Genomic DNA, 15,686 nt, shown 5'->3' with positions numbered 1-15,686 from the left:
TAAGAGTTAAAAGCCCAGGTGTATAAATGTTTTTTGTGCATAATTGATACATTATTTTAAAAAAATCCTTTACATTTTTGTAACTTTGTTTTCTTTCACTGTATGTATGAGTGTGTTTTGCTGATGTTTCATCCTGTCTTATGTAAACAGTATGGGGCATTCCTCCAGAAATGACTTTTCCCTCAGTGCCTGAATAAAAATATCAATTGTATAAATGTAAATAAATGGAGGATGACTTAAAATGTGTTGTTTACTCATTTATTGTTTATGTTCTTCACAATCACAAAACTGGTACATCAGAACCATGGACGCAATTCCCAGTGGAGCAATTACCCTTTTAAAAAACTCTCTTCATTCTGTTCTCCCTGTTACCTCATTAATTATTGCTTGTGAAACAGTGATTGGGAAAATTTGTTTCTCGCATTACCCTTCTCTCAGAAATAGAAAGATTCTGCATCTTTTTCAGAATGAAATAACCTCTATTCCACATGTCATATTTCACTGGAGTAATTTATTTTATGACATTCCTTGGAAGATTGTGTGGTCTTTACCCAACAAATTTCTAATTACAAATAAGGTTAAAGAGGTTTCCTTCAAATTGCTACATAGAGTTTATCCAGTGAATGTTTATATTTAAAAAATGCTTCTGGAAAAGGATCCCCTTTGTTCCTTTTGCAGAATTCTAGATGAATCTGTAGATCATCTTTTTTGGGAATGTACCCATATTAAGATTTTTTGGAAAGAATTCAGTTTATTTATACGTGCATCTCTTTTATATAATTTTTCTTTGTCATACAAGGATGTTTTATTTGGTTTTTTATCATGTTGATAAAGTTAAAGATAAATATTTTCTAATAAATCTGTTTATTTTACTAGCAAAATTTTTTATACATAAATGCAAATTTTTATCTGTAAAGCCCCTTTTTCTTATTTTTTTTGTAAAGATTTGAAATATTATTTAAATACAATCTCTACCTCCAGCAATGTTAAAGCTTTAAAATCCGTAACACTATGTGAATCTTACAATATTCTCTCTTTTTTTTATAATACTCCGATGACTGTATTGTATGTGATCTTGGAAACATCACTGTGACCTTGCTTTAAATTTAAAGTGCTTTTTGTAATTTATATCCCCCCTGGTTTTTAAACAGCTTTTTTTCTCTTAAATGAGCACAAACAGTTTCTAAAGTAATGGACTGCTTTCATTATAGATCTGTGCATAGTGCGTTCTTACAGAGACACTGTTATCTAACTAAACAAAACATAAGATTCATTTGCTGCTCACCAGTTTTATTACAGAAGTATCCCTTTAAATGGCTCGTACAGACGCTGATCTGGGATCAGTTTATTGTACGAAGCGCGTCTGTCAGTCAGCGCTTATACATGCATTCACTGGTTCAGAGGTTACAAAGTGAAAGGCGACGATCAGCGCACAGTAATGTAAAGAAAGTGGGGTAGAATGGTAAAATATGGGAGAATTTCAGCAAAAACGGGAGGGTTTACGTGACTGAAGTGAACAGGAAGTGTTTGTGGAGAAACAGTTTTGCGAGAGAACGCAAAACATCTTTGCAAGGGAACGCAAAACATCTTTGCGAGATAACGCAAAACATATTTGCGAGGGAACGCAAAACATTGCGAGATAACGCAAAACATCTTTGCGAGGGAACGCAAAACATCTTTGCGAGATAACGCAAAACTTTGCGAGGGAACGCAAAACATCTTTGCGAGATAACGCAAAACTTTGCGAGGGAACGCAAAACATCTTTGAGAGGGAACGCAAAACTTTGCGAGAGAAAGCAAAAACTTAGAAATATATATTTTCCTCCCACCTATTTTTTCTTTCACCCATTTTTTTTCACCCAGCCAATTTTTTTCTCCTCCACTACGTCCCTTCCGGGGTTCCGTAGTAACTTATATTTCGTTGTTATCTCTGTTCTGGGCGAAATGGGTGCTCTGTGGAGCGCTTTCTGTGTGGCTACTGACATTACCGTAATGATAATAATACGCGCGCACCGAAATATAAAGCGCGGCTGGCTTGACTTTTTCCGAACCGCGGCTGGCTTGACCGCAGTGTAAAGTTGCGCATGCGCTGTGAATGGGGAAAAGGGGAACAATTTCTCCGGAACACCGGCCGCATATCCGATCTAGACTTTACCCATTATCACGGCATCGCTCAAAGAAACTTCAGAAGCAATAAGCCATGATGCAGAGGTATGCTTATTATACTTTTTATCTACAAGTAAATAAGCCACTTTACACCAGTTCGAATTCGGCAACCAATAGTTTGGTTTCTCCTACGCTGAGTCAAGTTTAAGAATCTTGGTCCTAACGGTGAGATGTAACATTATCCATAAAGATCATTGTTTTTGAGGTAACTTACATGTAAAAGACGTATGTATCAGCCTTGACACTATCACATTTAGTTGTTGGCCTTTATAACGTTATTGTTTAGGAGCGTGATTCATGGTTTCGGTTTCGTTTTCCTTTCCTTTATTTTTAATTTTTCTACGAATTATAAAAAATTGTAAAAACATGTCCACAGTTTGGTATTCTGATGAACAGAAACTACATTTATTTTATACAACCTGGTAACAAATGACACGAAGGCTCATGTTGTAGAACAAAAATTTCCAGGATGTTTATCTGAACAAACTTTTAAATATGGACCTTGGAGACCCTTTTACACTTTTTGGTGACGCTTTAAATTAACTGGACACAACAAATAATTTAAGCATTAGCAAATAATTAATTTGTAAATAGGTAATCATTTGTTAAGCATTAACTATACAATAATAGACTTTAGATGGCAGTTTACACATACAGCTAAACATGCTGTATTCTTTACTCAGAAGCATATAATGTGCTTAATAATTTTATTTTTATACTTTGTCAATGAATTTTTTTTTCATTACTCATTTTAGTAGGGTAGTGTGGGTAGCATCACACTGTCGCCTCACAGTAAGAAGGTCGCTGGTTCAAGCCCCGGCTGAGTCAGTTGGCGGTTCTCTGTGGAGTTTGCATGTTTTCCCCATGATCATGTGGGTTTACTTCTGGTGATCCAGTTTCCCTTTTAAGTTCAAACACATGAAAGGGGTCTGGATGCAGACCTGCTGCAGTGCAATCTGAGCTGCATCCAGTGCTTTTTAATGGGCTCACCTAACCCCACCCCTAGCCCTACCCTTCACAGTGATGTAACTCGCTCCATTTGAGTGCATTGTGTCTGACATTGCGTTGCTGAGTGATGCAATCTCAGGTTGCATCATAAAGGCTGCATCCAGATACTGTTGAAACCCATGCGCTATAGGTAAATTAAAAAAGCTAAATTGGCAATGTAAGGGTGTGAATGCAAGAGTGTATGGGTGTTTCCCAGTGCTGGGTTGCTCAAAAGACCCAACCCCCCGCCCACTGACAAAGGTCCAGAATTTGTCCCTACATAAGCTCATTTGCCATATTTTGACTGTTATGCCATTATTGTGAAAATAACTAATCGAAGAAGGCTTTAATGTTAGTGCAGTCATCTTTCAATTACTGACCTACTGTATTGTTTTTAAATAGAGATAAAAATGTTGTATTTTAAATCTTGTACCTTATTCTTAAAAGAAAAAATGACCAATAAAAAGGTGTGAAGAACCAAAAGTAAATTTTGAAGCATATTAAAGTTAAATTAGGCTGTTGTTGTTAGACATGAATTTTCAGATGTACTTTTTTACAAGAGAGATGCTTTTTTAATGTTAAGCTATTTTATTTGAACTATAAATGTATATTTTCCTGCCATGGGTTTCTAAATAAACAATCCCTCGCCTGAACTTGCAGCGAGAGAGACGGATTATTGAAAGCAGATAAGCAGCAAGGAAAAATCATATGCTCATACACAATCTTTAAAATAATTACATTTTTCAAAATTAGCAAATATATAACTGAGATTTGTGATACAATTACACTCACTCAAAAAAAATTATATGTTGACTTTAACTTTTTTATGTCAACAGATTCCATGTAACCGAGTTGAGTTACCTTAAAGAAAGAATATTTATTTGAGTGAACTTAAGTTAATTACATAAAGGTAAGGTAATGTTGTTTAGTTCAATCAACACAACATTTATAATTTAGCTTTAATTTATTTACACTACTAAAAAAATCCGTTAAATTTACTGAAAAATACCCGCAGTGGTTGCCAGGAATTTTCTGTAAAATTACAGAAGTTTTATAGAACTGTTTAAATTTACAGAAAATACCCATATTATATCAACTGATACAATGCTTAATTCACAAAAACATAGTTTATCTCACAAAAACGTAAAGTCATTCAATGCACTAATGTGTTCATGTGTGTACAATTAGCAAACAGACTTTCACTATACTTGTAACTACACAGTTACTTTTAAACAAAAAAGATGCAGCACAACATCAGCTACCCTTAGTTTATATTGGACTTGCACACAGATGCTACTATCCTCCACAATGGTGCACTCAAAAAATGACATGTTGGCTTTAATTAACTTTTTTATGTCAACAGGTTCCACGTAACCCAGTTAAGTTACCTTAAAGAAAGAATATTCATTTGAGTGAACTTAAGTTAGTTACATAAATTGAATGTTTAGTTCTATCAACATAACATTTATAATTTAGATTTCATTTATTTATACTTTTAAAAAAACTGTTAATTTTATGGAAAAATACCGCCAGGTGTTGCCAATAATCTAATGTACATTTGTAAATCCATATACATATACATCAAATACATTCCACAGTCTGTATTTTTCATCAAACACATTTAACCCCTTAAATCTCAGAGCAAAATCCTCACTAGTGTCCTCACTACAGAGGGTTGAACACTCAGACAGTGATGAAGTTAAGTGTCTAATTAAAGGATGAATTGATGAACTGTTAACAGCAGAATCACTGAAGGAAAGAAAAACACAAATTACAGCCAAAACCTAGAATGAAATCAACTGAAAACAAAACTCTAAATAAAATAATTATAATCAAAATAATTAAACAATTAAAATGTTATTTCTAAAGATCTTAGCAGAGATCATTAAACCACTCCACTAACATCAGGAGCTTCACTTATTACTGAGCTCTGATTTTATTTCTGTCATGTGGACAAAACCTCTTCATGACATTTCTGTTGTTCATTTGAAGTCACCATGTTGAAGGACAGAGTCTGCTTTCGTTGGGCTCTTCAGCTGCTTGTTTTACCACTAGTATTTATTGGTTGCTATACTTAAATGTGTTCATCATACTATTTGTATTGCATGAAAAGCCAAAAAATATATAAGAATCAGTCTGATGAAATTAACTATGATATTCAAACCTGCTTGTTTATTTGTTGAAAATCTTGTTAGCTTGGTGTAAGAAATTAACAATATATGTAAATAAAACAACTGCAGCATCAGCCCTAAATACACCATTCACAATGAGAATGTTTGATCTATGGCAGGACTTAGAAACACACAGACATCAACAATTAGTTTTTGAATGTCAACAATGGTGACAAACCAAAAATAAAAATGATAAAAAAACAACAACCCAGAACTATACAAAACCCTCTACTGAAATATTACACCCAAAAAACAACATAGACTAAAGGCAGAGAACGAAAGTGTAAGAACTTTAAGCTGCATAGTTTATTCATGCTGCAATGCATGCTGGGAGTTTTGTACGATGCTGGCACCCGGCATGCATTGCAGTATGAATAAATTACACAGCTTTTTTTTTAGCCACCATAGATGAGGTTCATATCCTGATTCTTGATGCCTGCATGTCTTAAGTAGTTGCTTGAGCTTTCGCGCATGACACTCTTAATTATAATTTTATTATATTGATTTCCTTTTTTTTCCATTTGTTAACCTTCAATGAAAAGCCTTAAGTATTGTCCCTAACAGCATTGATATAAATTCACAATTCTTTTTGTTATATCTTATATATTTTAACTTACAAAAGACCAGAAATTATATTTGTTAAAATTTAGTACAGAATATTTTCTCATTGCCTTCCTTGCTATATCTGATGAGTTTCAGACACACATTTATAACAGACAGAGAATCATTAAGATAGAAGAGTGAAGGATCAAGAGCCCAACTAAAGCAGCCTCTGATCTCCATGATGGTGAGGTCAAATGAAAAAATGTTCAAAAAGTATATAGACCTCTGTAAATTATCAAAAATTCTTGCAGATATGACAGAAATGTGTTCAAATTGTAATCAGTGAAGCTGCTAATGTTGTTATTTAATGGAGGTGTTTAATCCTCCGTTTTAATTCAGTTTGTTTAGTGTGAGGCTGCGTCTGTATGTGTTTAGGTCTTGTTCTTTCTTTCAGTGATTGAGCTTGTCTACAGCAGCTGTTCATCAGTGTCTGTATTCACTCATTGTGGTCATTCACTCTGTCTAGTGGACTAAACTAATGGACTAATTTAGGGACTAGTGAATGAGGGTGTATAGTGAGATTTCAGACACTCTGATTCCATTCTGGAAAACAAAGGTTAAATCTGTTACAGTTATTTTTCGTATTTTGTACAGAAATGAGCTGCTAATTATTGAACAGATTTTCACTGTGGACTGTAAAGACTTTTACTGTTAAAATCACCCATATTTTTTCAGTGCACTAAACATTCAAAATTTTTACTGTAACCTTCCTCTTTTGATTCCCAAATAATGAGAGCGATTGTTGTGGTTTGAATCTTCCTTTCTCTGTTGTTTTGAAATAACAACTAACCTATTGACTAAAATTTCGGTACTGCAGAAGCAACACAACTCCATTTCATTCATCTTAATTAAGTGAGCTGTTTAAATTTGAAAATTGACTTTTTCTATTTTTCCCAACACAACTCTTTTGGTTTTAATAGACAAACATAAGTGAATTGTTTAGTTTGAACATAGTTACATTCTTTGGACCAACTAAAGCCATGATCCATTTTTTTGAGTGCTGAAGCAATCCTTAAATTTTCCTCAGAGCGAAAAAATCATCCACCCGTATAGTTGAGTAGTGGAGATACAAACAAAAATATAATTTGTATATTTGTCTTGGAAAAAAATATCTTTTTGAAACAAGTTTTGTTTGCTATATTTTTTTGCTATATCCACCCGTGACCCACCCATAAGTAAGCTATAAATATGCATGCAGCCTACTTTTTGATTACTTGTCGAGTACATTAACAGCAGCACCCACTGATATAACCGAGAAATGATGAGCTCCTTTTGCACAGTGTCATCCATGTGATGGAACTCGTCGTCAATATGGGGGAAAAATTAAACATGCTAGACTTGCTGCGTGAGGCGTCGCAGACATGGTATAGGTTGTCGTGAACTATGCCACATTACACAAAAAGAAACGATTGAATCTTGTGTCACGACACCCATTTGTCGTTTACGATTCCCTGCGACAAGAAAATCGTGCCTAAATCGAGTAATCTGACCGGGGCTTTAGCCAAAATTACCTATGATCTTTTCACTTTTGATTCTTCTGGGTATTGAGTCATTTGTTTATCATGTGACAGCATGTAAAAAGATAACTCACTCCCGAGTACTCGAGAGATGAATGGATCAAATTATTGTCATATAATTATATACATATAATTATTGCATATGAAAAAGTAACAAATGTTCTACCCCACCTGCATAATATTGTGTCGTACGTTTTGTATAGTCTTAAGAACTCTGCTTGATGTAAACATCACAGCCTTTTTTTATTAGATCAGACCTGTTTTCACGTAAGCTGGTTACGATAGCTGCACATTTGACTCCAGGTATATTTAAACCAATCAGAGGACAACTTAATTTGCTAAAGGGTTTCAAGAAATGTGCGCCATATGCATCAGACATTGACATGACGTCTGAGACGTTGTTATTAAGGGTGTCACGATCCTCCAAATCCTCGATTCGATTACATTTTCGATTCTAAAGGCACGATTCGATTCGATTATGAATAATTAATTAATTAATGACCAATTAATTATTTGTAGCCTACCGTTTAAACTACCTGACCTGCATGGTCTTTGTTTTACCCATAAACAAATCATACAGTAAATGAATAAAGGCAAGATACACACATAATTACCACCTGTCAATCACTTTTTCTGCGGGACTCGTGAATAGGCAGTGATCTGTGTCGTTATAATGGCGTCAGTTAAAAAAGACACACAACCAACAGGAACCAGCCAACAGTATCTGAGGAGTGCGCTAAAATGACTAAGTACAAGTGAGTGAAAGATTGAAGCAGTCCTCTGACTGCCTGGACCTGCTGTCTCGAGCGCATGGCTGTGTATGCGTCTGTGTCTATGTGGTCACGTGATGTGCATTTTAAGGAGGGCTGCTGAGAAATGCTACACGCCACTGTCGATGTCAAATCGTTGTCTTTTTAAAATGCCATTTAAAAACAAAGACAGTGTAAACAGGGCCTGAGTGTGTACTTTTCGTGAGCGGATTTGCAACGGGGGCAGGCGGAGGATCGCGATGCCGGTGTTGTAATACGTACATAGCAGAGCTTGCGAAACTGTGTTTTTTTTGTCGACAACACGAACGTTGTCAACATAACTCACTGGAAATCCAAAATGCTTACACACTTCTCTTTCCTTGAAAGAGGAGAGGGTTTAAGTTCTGTCGACGGGTCTCCTGCGTCTGCAGTTTAACAAGCACTTCAACAAGATTGTTTTTTTCCCGCTTGGCAAGCCAAGCTGACGTGACATGGGGTCCTGGCAGCATCGACGATTCTTTTTTTTGATTCGATAATCGAAACTGAGTATAAATTTCGATCGATTTCGATTAAAAATCGAAATCGTGACACTCCTAGTTGTTATATAACTATTTTTCGTTCTCATGCTTTTCCACCAACGGCCGGCGCTGGTTTTTCATGCTGAATCAGGCAAACTCCATTAGTTTTCAGCTCAGTGAGTGGTAATGTGTAGAACAAACTATAAATAAACTACCCTTACAGACACTCACCAAAGCTGCCAAATGTCATTTAGGTGTGTCCTGGCCTTTAAACTACACAAGGTGAAACTAAACAGCCCTAGTTTAATTAAAATTTAACTTAAGGTTCAATGCAGTTCTGTGTTAATTCGACAAGGGCTGATTAGTTCCACGTTGTGTACAAACTTAAAGTGTTTTAAAGCAGCAAATTTTCACATTTTTGCGTAAAGTCAACTATTTAGACTTAGCGTGCACTTTGAACGTTCTATTGCAATTCCAAATGGCTAAAAGCATGAAGCTTGTATTAGACTCTTATTAAGAAGAAATTTTTCTGTCAAAAATCAATCAATTGTTAATTTTCAAATTATGCCCAGGCCCGAATGGAACTTTGGCCCAGTTCAAGGCAACTGTACATAGTGTGAGTACGGCCTTAGCACCATTTTTTATTCTCAACCTCTATTTTGGGAAATGTAAATGCTTCTGGTATTTTTTTCTTTTGCATATGTGGTTTGAGGCTGTTTGAAGCTTGAGTTGTTTTTTCCCCACAATCATTCATCTAACAGTAAAACCACTGACAGTCATTTCTTTTTGTTAGTGGGTGGGAATAATGGTAGCAGTCTTATTTTCTGGTGCTGTACGGTTATTTTAGTATTTCCCCACATTTTGATTGTATTAGATATTTGTTCATTTATTAGCATTATTATAAGTAAATAAAACAACAACAACAGAATGACTATTAAAAGAGTAGGTTAAAAAATAAATTTTTGTTTATTTTTGGTGACATCACTTTAATATGTCATCTGTTTACTATTTACTTTCTCCTTCATGAACAGGTTGGTATGGATAGACAGGCAGTTATTTAGAGGTAGGCATTGATATTTGCTCCTGAAAGTCTTCTTTTGCTTGTACTGTGGAACAAAATGGGAAATTTGAGTTTTAAAAATAACAGGATGTTTTTATAGTACCTTTTATAGTATCCTTTTTAAAGAGCCCATATTATACATGAAATAGGGTCATATCTTGGTTGTAAGGGTCTCCAACAACAGTCTAATATGCATGCAAAGTCAAAAAACACTTTCATGGTCTTATAATCTGCATTTATTTTTACCTAATTATCCCAGCGACTCCTGTATGAATCGTCCAGTGATTCATTTGTTCCCAAACCCCTCCTTAGCGCGAAGCTAATCTGCGCTGATTGGACCGATGACAGTCTGTCACGATTGGTCGACTGCCTTCAGTCAGAGAATGAAATGCCCAATAGCTAATCAGCAATATAAAAGTAATCACAGTTCATACGCGCTCCATAGTGTAGGCGTGGATTTTAGCTGCCACACACACACACAAACACACACACACCTCTGGACGACAACGCTCCCGCTTCCGCCCGCACCCGCCAGGTTTTAGCCTGAACCCGACCGCTCCCGCTTATATTTAGAATTTCTTGTCCCGGTGCCCGAACCGCCCTGTTTTCTGCCCGCCGCGCCCGATCCCGCTAAAGAGCGGGGGAGAACATAACCGAAAATCACCCAGCAAAACAGTCCAGAGACAGCCAGACAGAGCTCTCTCTCTCTCTCTCTCTCTCTCTCTCTCTCTCTCTCTCTCTCTCTCTCTCATACGCGCGCACTAACACATACACACAAGCGCCAAGCAGACACACAGGCAGGCAAAGCTCTGTCTCATTCGCATAGCAATATCCACGATATTGCTAGACAGCCTGCTCCCGTCCCAAATTAAACCTGTTACCGACCGCTCCCGCGATTGATTCGGAAATTTATTCCCGCGCCGCAGAAATCTGGCGCGGGGACAACCGGGGGAATGCAGACCTCTACCACGGAGCTCCGTAAACAAACAGCACGCGTCGCGTTTTTAACGTGACTTTGCACGCGATAAGAGAATATAGCCAGTTAACCTGATACAGTACACTCGGTTACAAGTAACAAATCACAACTAAATACATTTGCAAGCTAGAGTCAACGAGGCAACTTTAATCGCCTGTACTTACATTTGAGAAATGGAGGAAGAAACTCATCCTGACGTCCATTAGTAAGTTACTCTTTACTGATCCTTACTTTAACAAACGCAGATGAAGTATTCTTTGTAGCCTGTAGTTTCCAGAAGTTTCCAACTGCTTGGTTATAATGCTGAGGTTTCATCTATGGGTAGAGAATCGATAATGTCCATCTGCAGTGTGACTTCAATCGACCGGCATGTTTGTGTGCGTGTGTTTGTGGGTGTGTGTGTGTGTGTGTGTCTGGGTTTCTGCGTCAGAGGGCGGGGCCTCAGGTTTGAAATCTCCCGGGTTTGCGCGTGCACGTGAATAACTTGGTTTCGTTCGTACGTCATGGCGAAACACCTAATGAATAGGTATCAAGGCGACTCGTTTGAAGCACTATGAGTCGACTCTTTTATAGATGAATCAACCGTTTTAAACACTGTATTCTTACAGATTTAAGCCTTAGCTGGATACTTCACTTCACTTAGAGCTGTGTTACACACTACATGGAGGGGAATTTTCAAAAACCCATAATATGGGCTCTTTAAGTTTGTGGTGTTTTTTTGTGGGCAGAGCATTGCTGGAGGTGGACCGATTTCCTGATAGGCAGTTATCACTATCAGGCTTTGTTAGTTGACACCGTTGACTCCAGTTGTTGGCTCACAGTTAGCTAGCTTAAAAGTTAGCATTGCATGAGTATACATGTATAAACTCATCAGAAAAATACTGTAAGTGCTCACACTTGAAATAAAGAAGAAAATCATATATGGAACTGTTCTTGTGGCAGCTCATTGAAACCCAGTCACTTATGGATAAACTCGTTCATTACTCACTGGCTCTGTCTGCATCTGTTAGGCTTTTCTAGTTTCACTTCAACACTGGAGGAAATGTTATGTAAAGCTACTTTCAAGTCCTCAGCTTTCATAAAGGCATCTACATAGTACATTTTATTTTGTTACAATATTTTCAATAGGAAGGTGGCAGGGTGGCTCAGTGGTTAGCACTGTCGCCTCACAGTAAGAAGGTTGCTGGTTCGTGTCTTGGTTTGGTCAGTTGTCATTTCTGTGTGGGATTTGTTCTCCCTGTGTTAGTGTGGGTTTCCTATGGGTCCTCCAGTTTCCCCCAGTCAGAAGACATGCACTGAAGGGAAATTGGGTGTGTGTTCATATGTGATTGTGAGAGTGTATGGGTGTTTCCCAGTTATGGCTGTGCGATTTGGGAAAAATATCTAATTGCAACTTTTTTGATAGATATTGCAATTTTGATTTGATCTGCATTTTAATTTTGTAGTCAAGCTTCAGCTCAATAATCTGTAATGTAGCTTCTTACTGGTAAACTGCAGTGTTAGTTAAAAAAAAAGAACTTAAAAGTATCAACTTATATTAGCAAACAACTCTGAAGTTGTACTTTCATTGCTACTAGATTGAGTGTCACTGGAAATACTTTAAGTGGATTTTTAGCAAGTTACTTCTCAAATAGCTGCATGTTGTGCTTTTTTAGGTGCTGGTTGTTGTATTTCCTCGTGCTGTGGCAACAATTCTGTGACTGCTCTTACAAACTACCTGGTTTTGTTTGGTGTCTGTGACTTTGAAACCAAGATATTCCCATATTTCCGACGACATGCTGTTTTTCTTTGATATTAATTAGTGTATCAATGCATGCATTTGTTCTGGGTGGGGAAAGTTAAATTATATATATTTCATATCGCAGCCTCCTGCGATAAGCTAATCACAACGTTTTAAAACACGATTGCGTTTTGATTTTGATTAGTCGCACAGCCCTATTCCCAGTACAGGATTGCAGCTGATAGGGCATCCGCTGTGTTAAATATTCCAAAAGAGTTGGCGGCTCATTCTGCTGTGGTGACTTCTGACAAATAAGGCACTAAGCTGAAGAAAGATTAATAACGAAATTAATTTTTAAAAGAGGTTATTATAAAATGATCTGCTTTTTCTGTTGTGTTTTGCATTGGTTTACATTGTACGCTTTTTTGTTGTCGGCTTGGTAGTACAACCTGTTGGAGCAAGTGTTTACAAGTGTTGAGTCCTGTGAAGGGGGTCCAATTGGAAACTTTGTTAAAAAGCTACTGCCAGCTGGCATTACGTAAGTGTTATTGCAGAGCACCACAAACAGCACGCAGAAATATAAATAAAAAACGGCTATGCAAAAGGCATGCATGGGTCACGGTAATCGCTCGACACAGAGGTTTAAACAAGCCTTTAAGCACAATAACACATTATAATCTTTGAAAATTAGATTTCTCAGTGTCATCTGGAGTACTTACATTTTTGTAATTGTTTTGAAGTGGTGTATTTAAAGGGTGTAGAAAGAATTTTTACAGCAAATTCAATAATGAATTCTGTGAATGAAATTTTTAAATGCTGACTAGTGAGTTGATGTGTTTGCCAAAAAATGTATTGATTTTCAACATTTGGTTTGTTGGCAAGTTTTAATTTTAAACCCTGCATGATAATGAATGAAGGCATTTTTTTTTAAACCAAAGGTGCAGATATTTCTAATATTGTTTGTGTGTGTTATTATTGATCCATTCTTCTGAAATCTTAAATGTTATGTATGGAATTTTAAAAAATATTTAATTCATGGATTTCCCCTGTCCTACTGGGTTGCGGCTGGCAGGGCATCGTTGGCGGTCAGTTCCGCTGTCCATTCTAACTCTAACCCTGATAAATAAGAGACTAAGCCAATGGAAAATGAATTAATGAATCAATGAATAAATTATGGATAAGAATGAATACCATAGTTTGATCAACTTTATACATCAAAAAGCTATATTAACTTTGCTTTTGGTTATTTGTGCAGATGCTGCGCCATTTTTTTACTTCTGCATCTGATAGGAAAAGGTTTGTATTTACAAAACATATTTAATGTATTTGGTATGATGTATTATATGTTCAGTTCAGTTTGTTTGCTTCCTAAGGTAAAGTTGTTGTTTTTTTTTCTCAGTGTCTTTGCAGGCCTCAGCAAATATCACTAGTTTTGTTGGAGACACCATCATCCTGCCATGCCAGATTCAACCGGGAATTACTGATGTGCTTTGGAGACACAATGTAAGCTGGAAAGTGTTAAATGTTATTGATGGAAAACCTTCAATAGAAGAACAGTTTGACATCTTCAAAAATCGAGCCGAAAGTTTCCCTTCAGAGTATGCAAAAGGAAACTACTCAGTTATGTTGAAAGATGTGGAGTTTGATCATGCAGGACGCTACACTTGTTTTTTTCCTGAATTAAATGTGGAAAAGCTGGTAGAGCTTCTTGTCAAAGGTACATGTAATCCTTTTTTAATAAATTGTAGAATATTTTGCACAGAACATTGGGATACTGCTAGCATCTTATCTCTACAACAATCATGAATTTATAACATTGCTTTTATGCATTTTATTTCTTCTAGAAAAGCCCACAGAACCAATTTCAAAACCAACAATCAAGGATACAGAAACTCAGAAAGCAACAAACTCCTCCGTTAAAGCTCTGAAGATTTTGACTTTCCAAATAGCTCTTCTGGCACTTACTCTGCACCTCACAGTATGTGAGTTTGATTTTTAGCGTGTGTTACATTTGATGTCATTTTGTAGGAGAGGTATCTGTTAATTACTTTTTTTCTTGCACTCTCAATAATTGGATCACATAATTGCACATATTTTGCATTTGCAAACTTGGGTTGCGTTGAAATATTGAGGCTGCATAATATATCACTTTACCATAGCTATATAGAATTTGTACATCCAAATTAGTCAAACTTATTATTTACTTATTATTAGGGGACTTATTATGCAAAAGTTACTTTTGTAAGGGTTTAAACAGTTGAGAAGCCACAGTCTGTGAATGTAACCAGCTTCTAATAGTAAAATAATTATTAATGTAATTTTTTCGTAATCGCACTCCAAAATAACAGTCTGCAGAAACAATTTGATTGACGTCTTGTTAACGTTTTTGCAGATTTATAAAAAAAAAAAAAAAAACTAATATTACATCGTCCTAAGTAGACCCTTTGCTGTGACAATCATATGTTTAACTCAGGTGCTGTCCATTTCTTTTGATCTTCCTTGAGATGGTTCTACACCTTCATTTTAATCTAGTTTGATTATACTGATTGGACATTAGAAAACCCACACACCTGACTATACAAGACATTACGTCCGATTCACATGGGGCTTCAGCGTCAACGCTTGACAGAGGGCGTGCCTGAAGTTGGGGCTGATGCGATTGTCGTAGCAGCACCAGCCAATGAAATTAGTCCGCAATTAGCTACAGTCTGAGCTGGTGTATTTGCATTTATCGATCTGATTAGTTGACGCTTCCATTGGCATTTGAAAAGTTGAGAGAGTCCCAACTTCTGCAATGAGCAACATCACCCATTAAAAGTGAATAGGAAGCGTTGGTACTAAGGTTACAAAAACATTCTGCTACACGTAAGGTTGGAAGATGTTGGAATAGAATGGAAGATGTTTAGGATGACCAGAACCCTTCCCAGAGCTGGCCATCCGACCAAACTGAGCTATTGGGGAGAAGAACCTTGGTGAGAGAGGTAAAGAAGAACTCAAAGATCAATGCGGTTCCAGAGATGCAGTTGAGAGATGGGAGAATGTTGTAGAAAATCACTATCACTGCAACCCCCCAACAGTCAGGCTTTATGGCAGAGTGGCCTGACAGAAGCCTCTCCTTAGTGCAAGACACACTAAAAGACTCCTAGATGGTAAGAAATAAGATTTTCTGGTCTGATGATACCAAGGTAGAACATTTTGGCCTTAATTTTAAGCAGCTTG

The 15,686-nt window shown here is 36.7% G+C and overlaps 2 protein-coding genes and 1 long non-coding RNA gene across 3 annotated transcripts in view; 1 reads left to right on the top strand and 2 right to left on the bottom strand.

Moving 5' to 3' along the window:
- LOC147838569 (uncharacterized) overlaps positions 1-15,686 on the bottom strand; it is a 142,783-nt gene that overhangs the window by 76,887 nt on the left and 50,210 nt on the right. The gene's annotated exons all lie outside the window — the stretch shown is intronic.
- LOC141380213 (uncharacterized) overlaps positions 1-15,686 on the bottom strand; it is an 89,523-nt gene that overhangs the window by 61,956 nt on the left and 11,881 nt on the right. The gene's annotated exons all lie outside the window — the stretch shown is intronic.
- Positions 2,192-14,882, top strand: wu:fu71h07. The gene is given in 4 exon segments (NM_001083852.1): positions 2,192-2,211; positions 13,723-13,763; positions 13,867-14,184; positions 14,312-14,882. Coding segments are annotated over 4 exon segments (525 nt in total). The 5' UTR covers positions 2,192-2,200; the 3' UTR covers positions 14,467-14,882.

The sequence above is a fragment of the Danio rerio genome, chromosome 22, assembly GCF_052040795.2.
Source record: "Danio rerio strain M-AB ecotype USA chromosome 22, GRCz13ab, whole genome shotgun sequence".
Taxonomy (NCBI): Eukaryota; Metazoa; Chordata; class Actinopteri; order Cypriniformes; family Danionidae; genus Danio; species Danio rerio.
This window is presented reverse-complemented; position numbering and strand designations above follow the sequence as displayed.